The 17,102-nt window shown below is 46.4% G+C and overlaps 1 protein-coding gene across 2 annotated transcripts in view; it reads left to right on the forward strand.

The window, feature by feature from the left end:
* Positions 1-17,102, forward strand: part of VPS54 (VPS54 subunit of GARP complex) — a 624,042-nt gene that overhangs the window by 374,254 nt on the left and 232,686 nt on the right. For both annotated transcript variants that reach the window (XM_078649430.1, XM_078649431.1), the window contains exons 17-18: positions 494-557; positions 2,407-2,512. In XM_078649430.1, the coding sequence (XP_078505556.1) occupies positions 494-557; positions 2,407-2,512 (170 nt within the window). The remainder of the gene's footprint in view (positions 1-493; positions 558-2,406; positions 2,513-17,102) is intronic.

Consider the following 17,102-nt stretch of genomic DNA (forward strand, 5'->3'; position numbering starts at 1 on the left):
CAACAGGTATGGCCAGAAGTGAGTCTCGTGCTCAGTGTGCCACTGGGGAAAATCTGCACCCGACTGAAGAGCCCAGGTAGACCGAAACTGGTTTTTGATTGCTTATGCTCGATTCAGAGAGGATCTTGCTTGGCAGTAGACTCTGTCTGTGTGTGTGGCTCTGTCTGTGTGTGGGGCTCTGTGTCCGCTAATACTCTTTACTACTCTCTAATGCTCACCTATTGCCATTGTAAATGACAATACCATTTATTTGTGTTTAAAAAAAATTAAAAAATGAACAAAATGCCATTTGCAATGTCAATAGCTCTAACTTTAACAAAGCCGAGACCATTGCATTGTAAATGCTTGTTAAAGACTGATTTCTATTTAAGACCTAATAATAATGACTTATCTATATCCTGTTGTGTTGGTGTTGTATTCTGTTTTTAGTATGTGTTTTTATAAAGATGTGTTATAGCAAAAGTAGATTCCCCTCTCTTGTTTTTGATTGCAGTTGCTGAAGAGCGAAAGCCATCTGATTTCCTTATCGTTGAAGGACAAAAGTTTGCAGTAGTTGGGTAAGATGATTCATAAGCAATATGCATTTACTAGATTAGTATTGTTATTTATATCAGAGTATTAGTGATAGATAATATAATTCGTTTATAGTTTATAGTTTATAAAGAGTTAGAACAAAAAAAACTTTGTTGAAGTGCCCTGAAGCTATCAGGCCAATTTGGAAATTTTGCAACAGCTGTATCAATTTAGGGATTTGCAAAGCACCTGCGAGCATCAGAAATCACTTTAGAAATGGATTATTTAATCACAGATTACTTTTCTTTAACATTCACTTAATGGCATTTGTTTTTTGGTAACCACACTCAGTTTCAATACTGCAAAAGGCCCTCCATTTAGCCCCATAGTTTACAACTGTTTACTCATGTCTGAGATGTAGATTCAGAGTCTGTTGCAAACCAGCTCAGGCAACAGAATGGGGAACTGAGGGTTAAGGCTGGTTAGGATGTGAAAGAAATTGTGAAAGGTCTAAAAGTAGAATGAAAAATGACATTGCTGTTGCCCGCTGGGGGCCAATGGAGCATGGTGGCCAGGGGGCATTCCTGTGAAGGCTTCCCAGCACCAGTAACTTCTAGGTGCCTTTCCATGTGCCATGTAGAGAAAACACTCCATAGGTGTGAGTAGTAACAGTTAATCCTGGAGCACCAACAAAGCCGGAAGCTGTGACTATTCTCCCTGCAGTGTATCACCCAATTACTGCTCGTTCTGGTTTTGTAACGCTGCGATTGTGACAAAATAGGAAAAGACGATTAAAGGCAAGGACGATTGCCATTCACGAAGGCCCGTGGGGTGGCACAGGGTGAGCCGTGCTTGGAGCAGCATGAGCCAGTCAACACTGACATCAAGTCAGTGCTAATTGGCATGAAAAGTAGCCTGTCTTCAGTAGACCCTACGATTACACTCTAAGAATGTGCTTTGCTCAGTTAAAGGAGCGCCTAGATAAACGTGCGTCTAGCACAGCAACATAAATCCGATGTTGAGGACTGTACCAGTTCTGCCACTGAGACAATCAAGCAGGTGGAAACGGTAACTCCGTAGACTAAGGGGTGGGCAGATATACAACTCAGATGTTCCGTAAAACAACTGGTCATGGGAGACTGTCAATGATGATCACATTCCAATCTTATGTGTTGATGTCAAGTCTTGTCCTTTATGTGTGCCCCTAATGCAGTGCTGTGCAGAATTACCTTTCCTTGGTATATGATGAACTGAGCCTGGGGTGAGGTGGGGGGGGGGGGTCGATTAGTAAAAGAAATGTATGTTCGCTAAGTTGGGACCCACACTATGGCTCCGCAAAGATGATGTATGTAACATTTTCCCTGAACTGCTAATAAAAAAATATTCAACAAAAAAAACAATTTAGGATGAAGTTGATAGGCCACGAAAGTTGAGTTGATTGATGGTTGTGTTGAACTGGGGTGATGAAGTTGGATGCTTGGTTAACCGCAGTCTGTTTACTGTTAAGTAGTTGAAATTATCATTGCAGAATGGGATACTACTATTGTTAATGCTTCTTGGGAGGGTCGGTGTGCCCTACTGATTCCCACTTCAGCGGAGCAGACTCAGCAAAGTACTTTTAGACTTTAGTTTGATGTGGCTCGCATAGCCGAACATTTCCTCCAGATGTGGAGGAGATGCCACCTCTGACACTCACCATTTAAAGAAGCCAAGGTGACTAATCATTGCAACACTCATTCAGGACTTGCTTCATCTGGGTACTCCTATATCAGAGGTGCATTAGTCATACAGAAATGTAGATGACATATGGAGAAAGAAATAAGAGTATGAAACATGGACTCATTGTATTCATTTGTTTACCAAATCGTTATCTAATTGTTATTTAATTTTCAGGACTGTGTTGCTGCTGATCAGAATAATTCTTGAATACTGCCAGTGTGTGGATGACATTCCTTCCATAACCACAGACATGCTAACACGCTTATCGGATTTACTGAAGGTAAGGTGAGGGAGCTGTCCTGGTTAAGTCATCTAGGACACAAACAGCACTATTTCTATAACTAGTTTAACCATTTAATCTACAGATACGAACGCACATAGATAAGCTGCCCAATAAATGCAGAAATTTGATCACATTTTGCAAGTTTCGTAAACATTTTAAAAAAATACAACATCCATGTACAGAATACCAGTTATCTTAGACTTGAATTTTATTTCTAGAGAGAATGATGTGGATAATATTAGGGTGCGGCCCTTTGTTGTCTATAATCATATTATCTTTGGATTGCACATTTTCACTACACCCTTCAGTGATAATCAGGGTGTTTGCCACATGAAACTTTGCTTTCTTTGCTACAGTACCATGTTTACCTCGTTTGTCCCTGGGTCTCCATTGTGTAATTCTTTGTGGACCTTCAAGCCATTAAAACCGTAGCCCTGTCTTAAATTTTTTGGTCAGTATTCTTGGTTTGTTGCAATTGTGCTGGCTTTGGACCTATATCGTGGAATTTATGTGTGCGTACTTCCTTGGTATTATTGATGACTAGGTATGGAGGTGTGATCTTAGGCCTGATACAAAGATTGTTGAGGAAAAACGGATCCTCTTTGTGTATTCTGGTTAGTTGAGTTCATATTGTGACCACAAATGAAATAATTTGTTTGCATTGAAGTAGATTTTCTAAACCATGGATTCTTAAGCGTTTATTTGTTTTTTTCGCTTGTTTATTTATCCTTCACTTTTGATCCTATATTGAAATTGCTAGGCTGGAACATAAACACAGAATTATCAATAAGCTTTTGAATGCATATTTAATATATTCCAGAAAAGATTCATCAAATCTATATCTAAAAATCTTTTCCACTGGACCCTTCATTTCCCACAACACACGAAGATCATTATTCCTTCTTACAAGCACACACATTATGCAGCAGAAATAATTAGTTTATGTGCCACAAATAAAGTATTGTGTACCTTAGAAACATGACTGTCTAATGTGGCACAACAGAGAATCTTTTTGTGATAAGCCAATCACACATTTTATGTGGCAGTACTGTGACATTTTCAAATGACAGGATACATTGTGACTCACAAGTAAATAAGTCTAAAATTGATCTTAACTTAATTTAAAAGATGCATAGTAGATCATCCAAAAAAGAAACTACAAGAAGCTGCAAACTGTATCAGAAGTGTAAACTCAAAATGTAATGCGTCATCCTGCTACCTATTGCTGATCACAAAGCATAGTTAAGCTCCTGAAAAGAATATGTTAATACTGCCTATTAGAAACATATGTATTCGGACAAGAAAAGTAAATTGTAATATGCAGAAAAACAGTAGAAAATATATGTCCACGTGAAACGTTTTGTTACCGGTGGCTTAGCTTTAAATGTTTTCTTGTGGATAAAGTAAGAGAAGCATACAGTACAAGTGAATCACCATTATATGGGATAACCTACTGTGCCCCAAACATGGACCTACATCAACTCCCCCCGTCTCTCCCTTCACCTGCTCTTTGACCCACATGGTCCAGTCCGTAGTTCTGAAGATTTACTCTTATCCGAGTACCAATGATTGTGTTTCTTGCCCACAGAAGTTGCTATCTGTCTGTTTCTGAAAGACCTCTTGAGGACCTTACAAAAAACTTGTGGTGCACTTAGAGCCCAACCGTTTCTACTATTGGTTGGCTTTGTCACTCTCATTTACCTACCATCCTCTTCTTGTGTTTGTCCCTTTCCTGGAGCATAGCTTTATACCACCCTCTTCATTAGCTGACTTGTATCCTTCCACTGATTGCATTTAGAGAACTCCTTTTGCCTTTTCCTCCAAGAAGGTATGTGTGTTTTCTTGCAATCTCCCATTGGCTGCTCTTTCCCCCAGTAACTTCCCCTGCGCATACTCCGTGTTGCTTCCCCCTTAGTTGGCTGCTTTTCATTCCACACCCCCTCCCCCACATGATTTTTGTTCTTCCCCATCCCTGTCTAATCAGATTGGATCCACAAACTTTCAGAGCACTGCATGCTGCTAGATGGCGTTGTCTAGCTCCGCACAGACATTGATCTGCTTCCGAAGTGATGAGTGGAGCCACCTATAAGGTCACGCATATGCGCCGGTGTCTGTTCCTTTTCCCCCTGCTAATTCTAATGAAGATTTTGAGCTTTTCTCTGGTCTTTGATCAATTTTTAGGTCGAAGCCTGCGTTGCAGCGCATGCGCTGCTGCAGGCGAGAGTTCATGTAAACAAGAAGGGGCATGAAACCACGCCCCTTCTGCCATTGGCCGGCCTCGAGAAACGGAGGCCTGCCATTGGACAATGCCCCTCTTTGGATGCTTTGTCCAGCTGTGATCCCGCCTTTTGAGGACTCAGCGACGTGAGTTACGGTGTCGCACGCGTATTCTCTGAAATATCGCCATGGCAACCATGAGTCAGGTCACCAGTCCGGGAAAGGCGGGATTAATGATCGCGTTTCCGGCTATTCTTTTTTTTTTGCCTTTTTGCAGTCATTCCTGTGCGTTCCTCAGCGGTGGAGGAGGTAGGGGAGAGGCGGTGCTGGTTTATAGCGCGATCTCAACTCAAGGTATTGGAGGGCTTTACACGAGCAGTATACAACTGTCATACATGGCAGCACAACTTCCGAAAATCTGATTTTGTGCAGAAACGTCCATGAAATGGCCGGCAAGGCTCTCATCATACTCTCCTGACCACCTCTCGAGGTACTGTCTGGCAAACTCATCCGCAGACCCTCTTGAAAAGTGTTTCTTAAGGTCTTTGTTATTAAATACAACCACAGAAATACTAAGCGTTTGTCTTCGAGATAGTATTTAACAGAGGAACAAACAACAATTATGTCAACAGGTACGTATAAACATCTTCAAGTTGCAGAGAGGCTTTTTAGCGCGATGAGTGGTGTTGTGCAGCTATGTAGTTCCTGCTCTACTGCGTTCGAGTACACTGCGTGTGAGCTTATGCAAGGAGGGTTGTAGTGCATGGTGCGCTGTGCGTGTATGCAAGGGAGAAGGGAGGCTGGAGTACACACTGCGTGTGTAGGTGTATGCAAGGAGGTTTGTGGTACACATATCTTGTGCGTGTGTGGTGGTATGCAAGGGAGGCTGGAGTGCACACTGCGTGTGTAGGTGTATGCAAGGAGGTTTGTGGTACATGTATCTTGTGCATGTGTGGTGGTATGCAAGGGAGGCTGGGGTTCACACTACATGTGTAGGGGTATGCAAGGAGGGCTGTGGATCACGTACCTTGTGCGTGCAAGGGGGTATGCAAGGGGTACACACTGCGTGTGTAGGTGTATGCAAGGAGGTTTGTGGTACACGTATCTTGTGCGTGTGTGGTAGTATGCAAGGGAGGCTGAGGTACACACTGCATGTATAGGGGTATGCAAGGAGTGTGGTGGTGCACGTACCTTGTGCGTATGTGGGAGTATGAGAGGAGGGTTGGGGTACGCTCCATGTGTGAGGTATGCAAATGGTTGGGGTTCACTGTGCGTGTGGAGGTTTACAAAGAAGTTTGGGGTATATTGTGTTATGGGGTATGAGAAGAGGTGTGCGTACACTGTGCATAACTGGGGTATGAGAGGAATGTTGGGGTACATTCCATCCGTTGGGTGTGCAAGGATGGTTGAGGTATACTCCGTGTGAGGGGTATACCCTTGGCTGGAGGTGAGGGTAGTGGTACTGCGTGCAGGTGGGGTGAGGTTCCGTATGCTGAGGGGGAGCGGAGGGGGGAGCAGAGGGTGGGTGGAGAGGGGGATCAATCGCCCATTAAGACACGTCACGCAAGCAGGCCCCGGTCTTCCTGAACCATGGACATTCTCCAAGTGGGAGTAGAACACAAATTGTAAGACTGCCCTGCATTAGTTTACTCGCAGTGCTGTGTCTCCCAAGACCTTAAAAGCTCTAAGATGCAGTTCGCACAGGGGGTCTCTTTCTAAAACCCTTCCATGCTGTTGCTTTACTCTGCGCACCGGCATCTGTTCGAGGTGCAGTTTCTTTACACTGTGCTCTGAGTGTCTGTTTTTATTTTCAAATTCCTGCCATGACGTGCTGATGTTTAAAGTCCACGACGTCCAGCGTCTTTTCTCTGTGTTTGGTGTCCCAGTGCACATAGACCCTGAGTTACAGTTTGGTTACACTGGTTGCTGGGTGGTTTTATTTTGAAAGACCTGATATGCCGCCTCTCTACGACGTTGTTAGCATCCTGGTTCGCAAAGACCCTGACGTGTATTTTGTTAGCAGTATACTGTGTACTTGGTGTCTGTTTTGAAGCATCTTTGATGGGATGTTTTATGGCAGTGCGCTTGGTGTCTGTTTTTACAGCCCCCGATATGCCGTTACTACAGAGTTAATGTATTGTTAAATGCGCCTGAGGGCAGGAACAGCTTCATCTGCTCTGCCTTTGGGCGTGTTTTGTGCGGTAAAATTGCCGATGAGGAGCATTGAAGCCTTATACAGCGCTATAGTCCAGGATGGGCATTGAGCACACGCTGAGGGGACGCATTGTTGGTGTGTGTGAGTGTGAGCTCAGCATTCCTCGGTGGCTGCACTGCAGTTTGCGGCTTCAGTGCAGTGCAGGCTGGGAAGCAGCGTTGTGAAGTGCACAGGTTGTGCAGTTGCGTGGCCTGCGCGCGGAACGGAATTAGGAAGGAGTGCGGGATTTGTCGTGCTCTGCTGCACATATGTAGACCCAGGCCTGGGAATGCAGGGGTCTGCGGGGTGGAGCCAGTACTGGTCTGTCACAGCAGGCAGCAGAGGGGACAGATCGAGGGCAGGAGCTGCAGAGGGTGTGCAGGATGTGCCTCTCCTCGGCGAGGGAGGTTGGAGGGGAGAGGCGGTGCTGGTCTTTAATATGTTTCATTTTTATAGCGTTGCATGCATCTGAAGTCAGCATCAGGGCGCTTTTGAGTTCGACTCGCCGAATGCTTCTGCATTGCGACAAATCTCTCTTTTGCAGGAACAAGGAGCTCTTCTTTTGGGTTAGATCTGGGGGTGAAATGTCACTCTCCCCACCAGGTCTCTTCCAGGGATTAGCAGTTCTGGTTGAGACGGACGACCAGAGGGCGAAAGCTGATGCCGATCAGTTTGGGCAGACATCGGATCCTGGCTGGGGCGTCTCCATAGGAAACCCCCCACCCAACCCCCCTCCCCCCCTTTCCACGGGCCCTGGAGAAAATAACAGAGAAAAACGGTACGAGGCGCAGAGACACGAGGGAGGGTTGTAGTCTACATCACAGAGCTGGAGAAACCCGAGAGGGGAAGTGTCACCCGCACAAGAGACAGTGAGAGGAGGCAGAGATAGAACTGAGGCGCAGACGGGTGAGCGGGAGAAAAGTAGGGTGACAATGGAGGACAGTGTATGCTAAGTGGAGGAGAGAGGATTGGGCAGACAAGAGAACAGGACAAAGGGGCAGAGAGAGTGAGGCTTCGCAAGTGATTGTCCAGGGCAGTGGGAGCCCAATATAGGCAGGACAGGGCCTGCTTGGTCGCGAGGCCTCACAAACTGCGCCAGTCGCTGCACAGGTGCACACAGGTCGCATGGCCACCACCCTGTGGCACTAGAGGGCCTTCAGGATATCACGCGACCACTGTGGTGTCCGAGGTATTATCAGGTATAGGTGCGTTCCCAGGCACTTCCACCCCTCCATTATCACCAGGGGAGAGCAGGTGAGAGTCGAGGCCATGATCGCAGTCAGGCTCCTGCGGGCCCTACTCTACTCACCACAGCCTGCTGTGCGGATCCTGGCAGGGGCGTCCATAGGACCCCCCCCCCCATCGCGAGGCCTCACAAACTGCGCAACCACCACCATCACCACCACGCTACCCACCACCATCACCACCCTACCCACCACCACCACCACCCTACCCACCACCACACCCACCCCTACCACCACCACACCCACTACCACCACCCTACCCACGATCACCCTACCCACCACCCTACCCATCACCACCCTACCCACCACCACACCCACCCCTACCACCACCACACCCACTACCACCACCACACCCACTACCACCACCACCCTACCCACCCCTACCACCCTACCCACCATCACCACCCTACCCACCATCACCACCCTACCCACCACCACCACCCTGCCCACCACCACCCTGCCCACCACCACCCTGCCCATTGCCTCCACCCTACCCACCACCACCAAACCCACCACCACTCACCACCACCCCTACCTACTGCCACCCTACCCACCATCACCCTACCCACCACCACATCAACCACCCCTACCCATCACCACCCTACCCATCACCACCCTACCCACCACCAACACACCCACCCCTACCATCACCACACCCACTACCACCAAACCCACCACCATCCCTACCACCCACCACCCTTACCCACCGCCACCCTCCACCCCTACCACTGCCACTATACCCACCAGCACCCTACCCACCACCACCAGTAGTAGGTGGTGGAGTAGGGATAGTAGGTGGTGGAGTAGGAATAGTAGGAGAAGTAGTAGGTGGTGGAGTCGGAGTAGTAGGTGGTGGAGTAGGAGCAGTAGTAATAGTAGGTGGTGGAGTAGTAGTAGTATGTGGAGGAGGAGTAGGAGTAGGTGGTGGAGGAGTAGTAGGTAGTGGAGGAGTAGTAGGTGGTGTAGGAGTAGGAGGTGGTGGAGTAGGTGGTGGAGTCGGAGTAGTAGGTGGTGGAGTAGGAGTAGTAATAGGTGGTGTAGTAGGTGGTGGAGTAGGAGTAGTAGGAGGTGGAGTAGTAGTAGTAGGAGTAAGGAATAAGAGGAGTAGGGGGTAGGAGTAGGTGGTGGAGTAGGAGTAATAGGTGATGGAGTAGGAGTAGTAGGTGGTGGAGTAGGAGTAGTAATAGTAGTAGGTGGAGTAGTAGTAGGCGGTGGAGTAGTAGTAGGTGGTGGAGTAGTAGTAGGTGGTGGAGTAGTAGTAGGTGGAGTAGTAGTAGGTGATGGAGTAGGAGTAGTAGGTGGTGGAGGTGGAGTAGATGGTGGAGGAGTAGTAGATGGTGGAGTAGGAGTAGGTGGTGGAGTAGGAGTAGTAGTAGTAGGAGTGGTAGGTGGTGGAGTAGGAGCAGTAGGTGGTGGAGTGGGAGTAGTAGGTGGTGGAGTAGGAGTAGTAGGTGGTGGAGTAGGAGTAGTAGTAGGTGGTGGAGTAGGAGTAGTAGTAGGTGGTGGAGTAGTAGTTGGTGGTGGAGTAGTAGTTGGTGGTGGAGTAGTAGTTGGAGTAAGGAATAAGAGGAGTAGGAGGGGTAGGAGTAGGTGGTGGAGTAGGAGTAGTAGGTGGTGGAGTAGAAGTGGTAGGTGGTGGAGTAGGAGTAGAAGTGGTAGGTGGTGGAGTAGGAGTAGTAATAGTAGTAGGTGGTGTAGTAGTAGGTGATGGAGTAAGAGGTGGAGTAGGAGTATGTGGTGGAGTAGGAGTAGGTGGTGGAGTAGGAGTAGTAGTAGGTGAGTAGGTGGTGGTAGTAGGTGGTGGTGGAGTAGTAGTAGGTGGTGGAGTAGTAGTAGGTGGTGGAGTAGGAGTAGTAGGTGGTGGAGTAGTAGGTGGTGGAGTAGTAGGTGGTGGAGTAGTAGGTGGTGGAGTAGTAGTAGGTGGTGGTGGAGTAGGAATAGTGGGTGGTGGAGTAGGAGTACTAGGAGTAGTAGTAGGTGGTGGAGTAGTAGGTGGTGGAGTAGTAGGTGGTGGAGTAGTAGTAGTAGGTGGAGTAGGAGTAGTAGGTTATGTAGTAGTAGATGGTGGAGTAGGTGGTGGAGTAGTAGGTGGTGGAGTAGTAGGTGGTGGAGTAGGAGTGGGGGTAGGTGGTGGAGTAGTAGGTGGTGGAATAGGAGTAGTAATAGTAGTAGGTGGTGGAGGTGGTAGAGTAGTAGTAGTAATAGGTGTAGTAGTAGTAGGAGGAGTAGTAGTAGGTTGTGGAGTAGGAGTAGTAGGTGGTGTAGTAGTAATAGAAGGTGGTGGAGTAGGAGTAGTAGTAGTAGGTGGTGGAGTAGTAGAAGGTGGTGGAGTAGGAGTAGTAGTAGTAGGTGGTGGAGTAGTAGTAGTAGGTGGTGGAGTAGTAGCAGTAGTAGTGGGTGGTGGTGGTGTAGGCGGAGGAGTAGGTGGTGGAGGAGGAGTAGGTGGTGGAGGAGGAGTAGGTGGTGGAGGAGGAGTAGGTGGTGGAGGAGGAGTAGTAGGTGGTGGAGTAGTAGCAGTAGGTGGTGGAGTAGTAGCAGTAGGTGGTGGAGTAGTAGCAGTAGGTGGTGGAGTAGGTGCAGTAGGTGGTGGAGTGGCAGGAGTAGTAGTAGGTAGTGGAGTTGGAGTAGTAGGTGGTGGAGTAGAAGGAGTAGTAGGTGGTGGAGTAGTAGGTGGTGGAGTAGTAGGTGGTGGAGTAGTAGGAGTAGTAATAGGTGGTGGAGTAGTAGGTGGTGGAGTAGTAGCAGGTGGTGGACTAGGAGTAGTAGATGGTGGAGTAGGAGGAGTAGTAGTAGGAGTAGGTGGTGGAGTAGTAGGTGGTGGAGTAGGAGTAGTAGAAGTGGTGGAGGCGGAGGAGTAGTAGTTGTAGGTGGTGGAGTAGTAGGTGGTGGAGTAGGAGGTAGAGTAGGAGTAGTAGGTTTCCAGCTTTTTTTTTTTTTGCATTTTTGCAGTCAGTCAAACAAAACTTTATTTGATTTGTTAAAACCTTAAAAGTACATTCCACATTCCGTGATAAGAGAAAGGACAACAGCAAACATGGTAATATTCAACAAGAAAAAGAGCAGCAGCATAACAAGATAATATTAAAACCACAATTACACCTCAAGATACTTAAAATTAACTTCTCTTGTTCCTTTTATAACGGAGTATTATAACATTATTTGTTAAAATCGCAAAAATTTCCTATATATACCTTCTTCAGAATGCAGTTTTTACTACTATTGTCCCTTAGTATCTCTACCTTTATTCAGAGATAAGGGCTACACTATACATGTTCTTCTGCGCCTTTGAGGAACCACCTAACTTTATTCATATATTTCCCCAACGCGCAGGCTATATCTAAAGTCTCCATTTCCACCAAAAGAGTGGCAGCTTGCATTCTGTGCGTAATCTTATATTTTTTAAAAATCGGACATAAAAACTCCTTTCGAAAGTCTAAAAATCTCGTACAATCTAATAAAATATGTGACATATCACAAGTGGTTCCTAAAGTGCAAGTGCATTTCCCATTACTTCCTATCATTAAATTTCGAACCCCGTTATTTGCATAGCATGGGTTTATGCCAATTCGCATTTTTAGGACTTCTCGCCTCAGACTATGGCTGGGTAACCGGTCCACGTAAGGGAAGTGTTGACTGCTCTCCCAAGCCACTTTCATGTGTGCTACCGAGGTCTTTTGAGCAAGGTATTCCCGGTCATAACTACGGGACATATTGACCCCCTGAGTCTTTAATTCTTTTTTCCTAAATATTATGGGGTCTTGTGGCAAACATACCCTCAAATCTAGCACCCCATAAGCCTTGCTTATTGAGGCTCTTACCTCTTTTGCCCAGGGGAGCTCACTATTGATAATTTCCTCCTTTGCCCATTGGGAGATTTTAGCAATTTCCCCTACTCCCAACCGCTGCCAGAAGCGTACAAGGCTCATACAAACTGTAATAGCCCAGGAGGTTATTCCCAGCTCCAGTCGTGCTGCCTGCACCATAGAGGATTTTGGCAGAGCGAATAAGCTTTTTAATATATTTCCCTCTTCACTATCCCAGGAGGTCTTGCCACTGAGATAAATAACCTCGGCTCCATACAGAAATTGTGGGGGGACCATTGCTTGATAAGCTTTTAAGACCGGTCTATCTGACCTTTCACCATAGGTGTTATTAAAGCTTTTTAGGCCTTTGACCGATGCCAATGCCCTTATTTTTAATGCTTGCAGGTGTGTATGCCATTTCAGGTTACCTGAGAACCACATTCCCAAATATCTATAGTTGGTCACCCTCTCAAGCAAGGTTGTGCCAAGATACCACGAGAACTTCACTTTCCTTCTCCCAAAACATACTATTTTGGTTTTATCCATATTTACCACTAGTTTTTTACTCGTACAGTAATCATTAAACCTATTGAGTTTTCTCTGGAGACCTATCTCCGTTTGATCCATTATTACTAGGTCATCGGCATAAAGGAGGCACGATATATGCCTTCCTCCCAACTTCGGGTTCGCCCCTCTGACATCTCTTAATACTTGGGGTAGGTCAGCTAAAAACAGGGAAAACAGCAGGGGGGCTAGGACGCACCCCTGTCTTAAGCCGTTTCCAATAGGGATTCTCCTGGTCAGTCCTCCATCCGTGTCCAATATTATCTGTGCCCAGTTTTCTGTATGTAATGCTTGGACAAGGGCCAGCAGGTCATCCTGTAGTTCATACCCTGTTAGTGTTGACCACAGCTGGTCCCTGTCCACAAGATCAAAGGCTGCACGGAAGTCAACGAAACAGCAGAATAGGTTACTCCTCTGATCAATTGACTTCCGTGCGATGGACCACAGGGCAAAACAATGGTCAATCGTTGAGTGGCCTTCTTTGAACCCCCCCTGCTCTGGGGGTATTATCTGTTTGTCTTCCACCCACTCCTTTAGAATCCCTAGGATTACCTTAGAAAAAACCTTTTCGCCTATATCCAAGAGGTTTATTAAGCGGTAATTTTTAGGGGTGTTTACATCGCCTTTTTTATGGATTGGCCTAACAATAGCCCCTCTCCAATTTGCAGGGAGTTCACCTGAATTTAGGATCCATAAAAACATATTTGAAAGGAACTCTGCCCACCATTCTATGTTTGTTTTTATTATGACAGCTGGCAGGTTGTCAGGGCCGGCTGCCCGTGTTAGGTTTAGTCTAGATATTATGGTTCTAATTTGATCTGGGAGAAAATGGGTTTTTAATTCTTCACTTATTCCTGGCCAGGCATTTACCATTATTCCCTCCCTCATTGGCCATTTCCCATAAATTTCCTCTAGATAGGCCAGCCACTTGTCCTCTGGTACTACGCACTGCATGGTCCCTTGTGCTTTCCCCATACAGTCCTGTATTAGCCTCCAAAAGCCTTTCACATTTTTGTCTTCAATTGTCACGAGTAAATTATCCCAACATTTGTCCTTAAAACACCTTTTTTTATCTCTAATAACTGACTTCTATTTTAGCTTCATATTTTTGAGATCTGATACCACTTCCTCACTATAGTTACCTCTGAGTCGTCTTTCTTGTTTCCTAATACCGGCCTTTAATTTCCGGCATTCGGCATCAAACCAGTGTTTGTTATTATTAGGGTATAATGTCGCATTATTTACTGGTTTTTGGATATTGCACTTTAACTTAATCCGGAGGCATTCCACCAATTGCCTTATTATGCCCTCGTACCAGGCTATACTTCCTTCTGGTACAAGGTTACCCAAATTCACAGTTAGCTGATATGCACTTAGTTTCTGTATATATTCCTCGGTGATTCGTGTTGTTAACCGCTTGGGGTATTCTACATCTACTGATAACACTTTTTGTCTTTGCGGGTGGCTATTTACCTGAAGATCAACCTGCAGTGGATGGTGATCACTACCCTCCACCCCCAAAATTTCGAACTGCTTGATAAGGTGGAAATGCCAGGCCTGTATGAATACATAGTCTATGGGGCACATTTGTTGCCCTACCTTAAAGGTGCGCTTCGCAGGCCTGTCTGCTTCCTTTCTACCGTTGGTACATACAAATCCCATAACCCCCAACAGTTGCCCGAGCTTATCGTCTTTACTTGAGGTTTCACAGCTGGGGAATTGTGCCTGCTCTATTTTATATGCATCCAACAAGTCCTTCAACCAAGAATCCATTGATTTAGGATTCAATTTATGGTTGAAGTCTCCCAATATTACGAGCACATCCTTTGGAAACCGGTTGCACACCCCATCTAGGTCAGTTTTTAAGTGTTCCAAGTCTGCCTTATATTCATTTACTTTCCCTTTCTGAATATATACATTTATAATGCATAGGCTTTCACCCCCCAACATGTTGTTTGTTGTTCGCACTCTATTGCCCAGTGCCCAGTTACACTGTAGTTCCAGGGGTTCAATGTCCTTGGCAATCCTTGTAGAAATCAGCGTCATCAAACCCCCTGAAGGTCTGCCCACCGTGTTCCTTTTAGCGGCTTTTACATAATGAGTGAAACCTACCGTAGCTGGGATTTCGCCACACAGCCAAGTTTCCTGGAGGCAAACGATATCGTTTTTCCTCAAGATATTTTTAAAATTTTCCTGTATCGCAATTCTATTGTACCCATTTATGTTCCAGGTCATTATTGATAGGCTGTGCGGCGCTCCTGCTTCCTAGTCGATCTCACTCATAAAACCATCTTCCTCACTACTCATATATGCCAGCTCTCTGTATCTGTTCCCAGCAAATACTTCATCCATGTCCCACCTTTGGTCGTTGGGTCTTATCGTGATTTCTAGGGCGTCGTTGGTACCTCTCCCCAGATTGATCATTTTTATTTGTCTATCCCCTAGAGCTGCGTGATTTCTAAGGAAAGGAGTCCCTAACTTATCCGAGAATACATCCTTCCTTTTTAGTATTCTAATGCCTTCCCTTAGCATCTCGGACTCTGCCTTTTCTATAGCATCCTTTATTAGGGCTGAGTGGAGTAAAACCTTAGTTATTTCCTCCCCCTTACTGTTTACTGTGAACCCCACTTCTTTTAGATCTTTAGTGCTAACATTTCTTAGACTGGGGCACTTCCCAAATGAGGATAGTAGCTGGGAGCGATTCAAGGGGTTTAATTTCTTAGTTCTTTTCCCCCCTTTCGCCTGTCCTATTGACTCTACAAATATCCAAGTGTCAGTGGATAATACTGTCTGTTGATGTTGGCGATTCCCTCCTATTGTTACTCCCCTTGAGTGCCAACTAGCTTCTTCTCCTCCCCCTTTTTTGACCCCTTTCCAGTTACTTGGGTGGGGTCCCTCCGCACTTGGGGACATCTCCCTCTCCCGCTCTACTCTTACACTCTTTTTCACCCCTGGGGGATTTCTCATATTAACCTTTTTGTTCTCTCCCATATCCCTCCTCATTATCCCCTTACGTTGTACCTCATGTCGGCTGCTATTTGCCCCTTTCTCTACGATATCTAACTTTTTAGGTCCTTGCCTTGCTATCTTATTTATTGACTTATATATTGGCATTTCCCCCCCCTGTGATCCTGGTGCTTTTTAGAGTAGCAGCTGGGTCGGGCCTTAATCCCTTTCCTTCTCCTTGGTATATTAGACCTTCTATATCTCTCATCCCCATACCTCTTTATAAGCATGGGGCGGTAGGATACATATTCTGTTGGTTCATTCTCTGGGGGGCTAGTCACCTCTTCCACTTCTTCCCCCCTATCCACTTTATTATCCTCCTTTGTTTCTACAGGTCTTACAATTGAGGGCATCAAGTTTTTAATCTGTGCTAATTCCCCATTTATGCCCTTAAATTGATCACCATGTCTTTTCAGAATGTCATTATTTAATACTGTAACCTCCAGAATGCCCTGCAGAGTCTTCTGGAGCATTAGCATTACTTCGAGCATGGATTGGCCGTTAGAACCCGTCACCTCCAGGCTACATAAGGATATGCCGGAAGCATCTAATCCCACTATTTTTGGGGATCCTAGACTCTCATGATCCTTTTGACGGGGAGTCTCCCCAGTAATATTCCCTTCTCCCAAGGAGTCACTACAGACTACTCGTTCTTCGTTCGCCATATCTGCACCTAAATCCTGGGTGCAAATCGACTGAAACATCCTTGGGGAAGATGAAAGACGCGGTTCCATTGGTATCTCAGCGATATTAAAGTCAGTCTGATTCAAGGCCTCTGTGCTTGATACGGCCGGATCCTCGATAGATTGCGTGGTCTCAATTTCAATTGTGTCCTTTTCTGCTCTCTCTTTCCCCATGAAATGTTTACCGATAAAATCCTTAATGGTTTTTGATACCACCGACCCCCCTTGCATTTTTGCAGTCATTCCTGCACGTTCCTCGGCGGTGGAAGAGGTAGGGGAGAGGCAGTGCTGGTTTTACTCCAGACAGTACTTGCAATCTCCTGTTTCTCAGGAAACTGAACAGCATCGAAAGCCCAGAAGGCCTTCCATTTTGCGTTTCATGCAGTCAGTTAGCGGCCCACTTAGGCTAAGAAAGCATCGAACGGCAGGCGCTGGAGCCCCAAGGAGCTATACACACGTGTTTACAGCTAACAATGCAGCTCAGGTGGTCAAGCGCCTGTGGCCGCAGCGGCTCCCCAGCTTGCAGGCCTCTTAGGCAAAGGTAACAAGCTCTCCAGTCCTGTCTCAGATAGCGTCACACGGCAGGTGCTGGAGCCCCAAGGAGCTGTACACGCACTTTTACAGTGGACAGTGCAGCTCATTGGGTGAAGCGCCTGTGGCCGAGTACGGCGGCACAGCTGCAGGCCTCTTAAGCCGAGGCAACAAGCTCACCAGTCTGACAGCGTCGGACGACAAGCGCTAGAAGCCCACGGAGCTAGACACACGTGTTTACAGCTAACAATGCAGCTCAGTGGGTCACGCACATATGGCCGAGAACGGCAGCCCAGCTGCAGGTCGCAGGCATGACCGCTAGTGCCTAGCTTCATTCTCTTACTG

Source organism: Lissotriton helveticus, chromosome 6, assembly GCF_964261635.1.
Source record: "Lissotriton helveticus chromosome 6, aLisHel1.1, whole genome shotgun sequence".
Taxonomy (NCBI): Eukaryota; Metazoa; Chordata; class Amphibia; order Caudata; family Salamandridae; genus Lissotriton; species Lissotriton helveticus.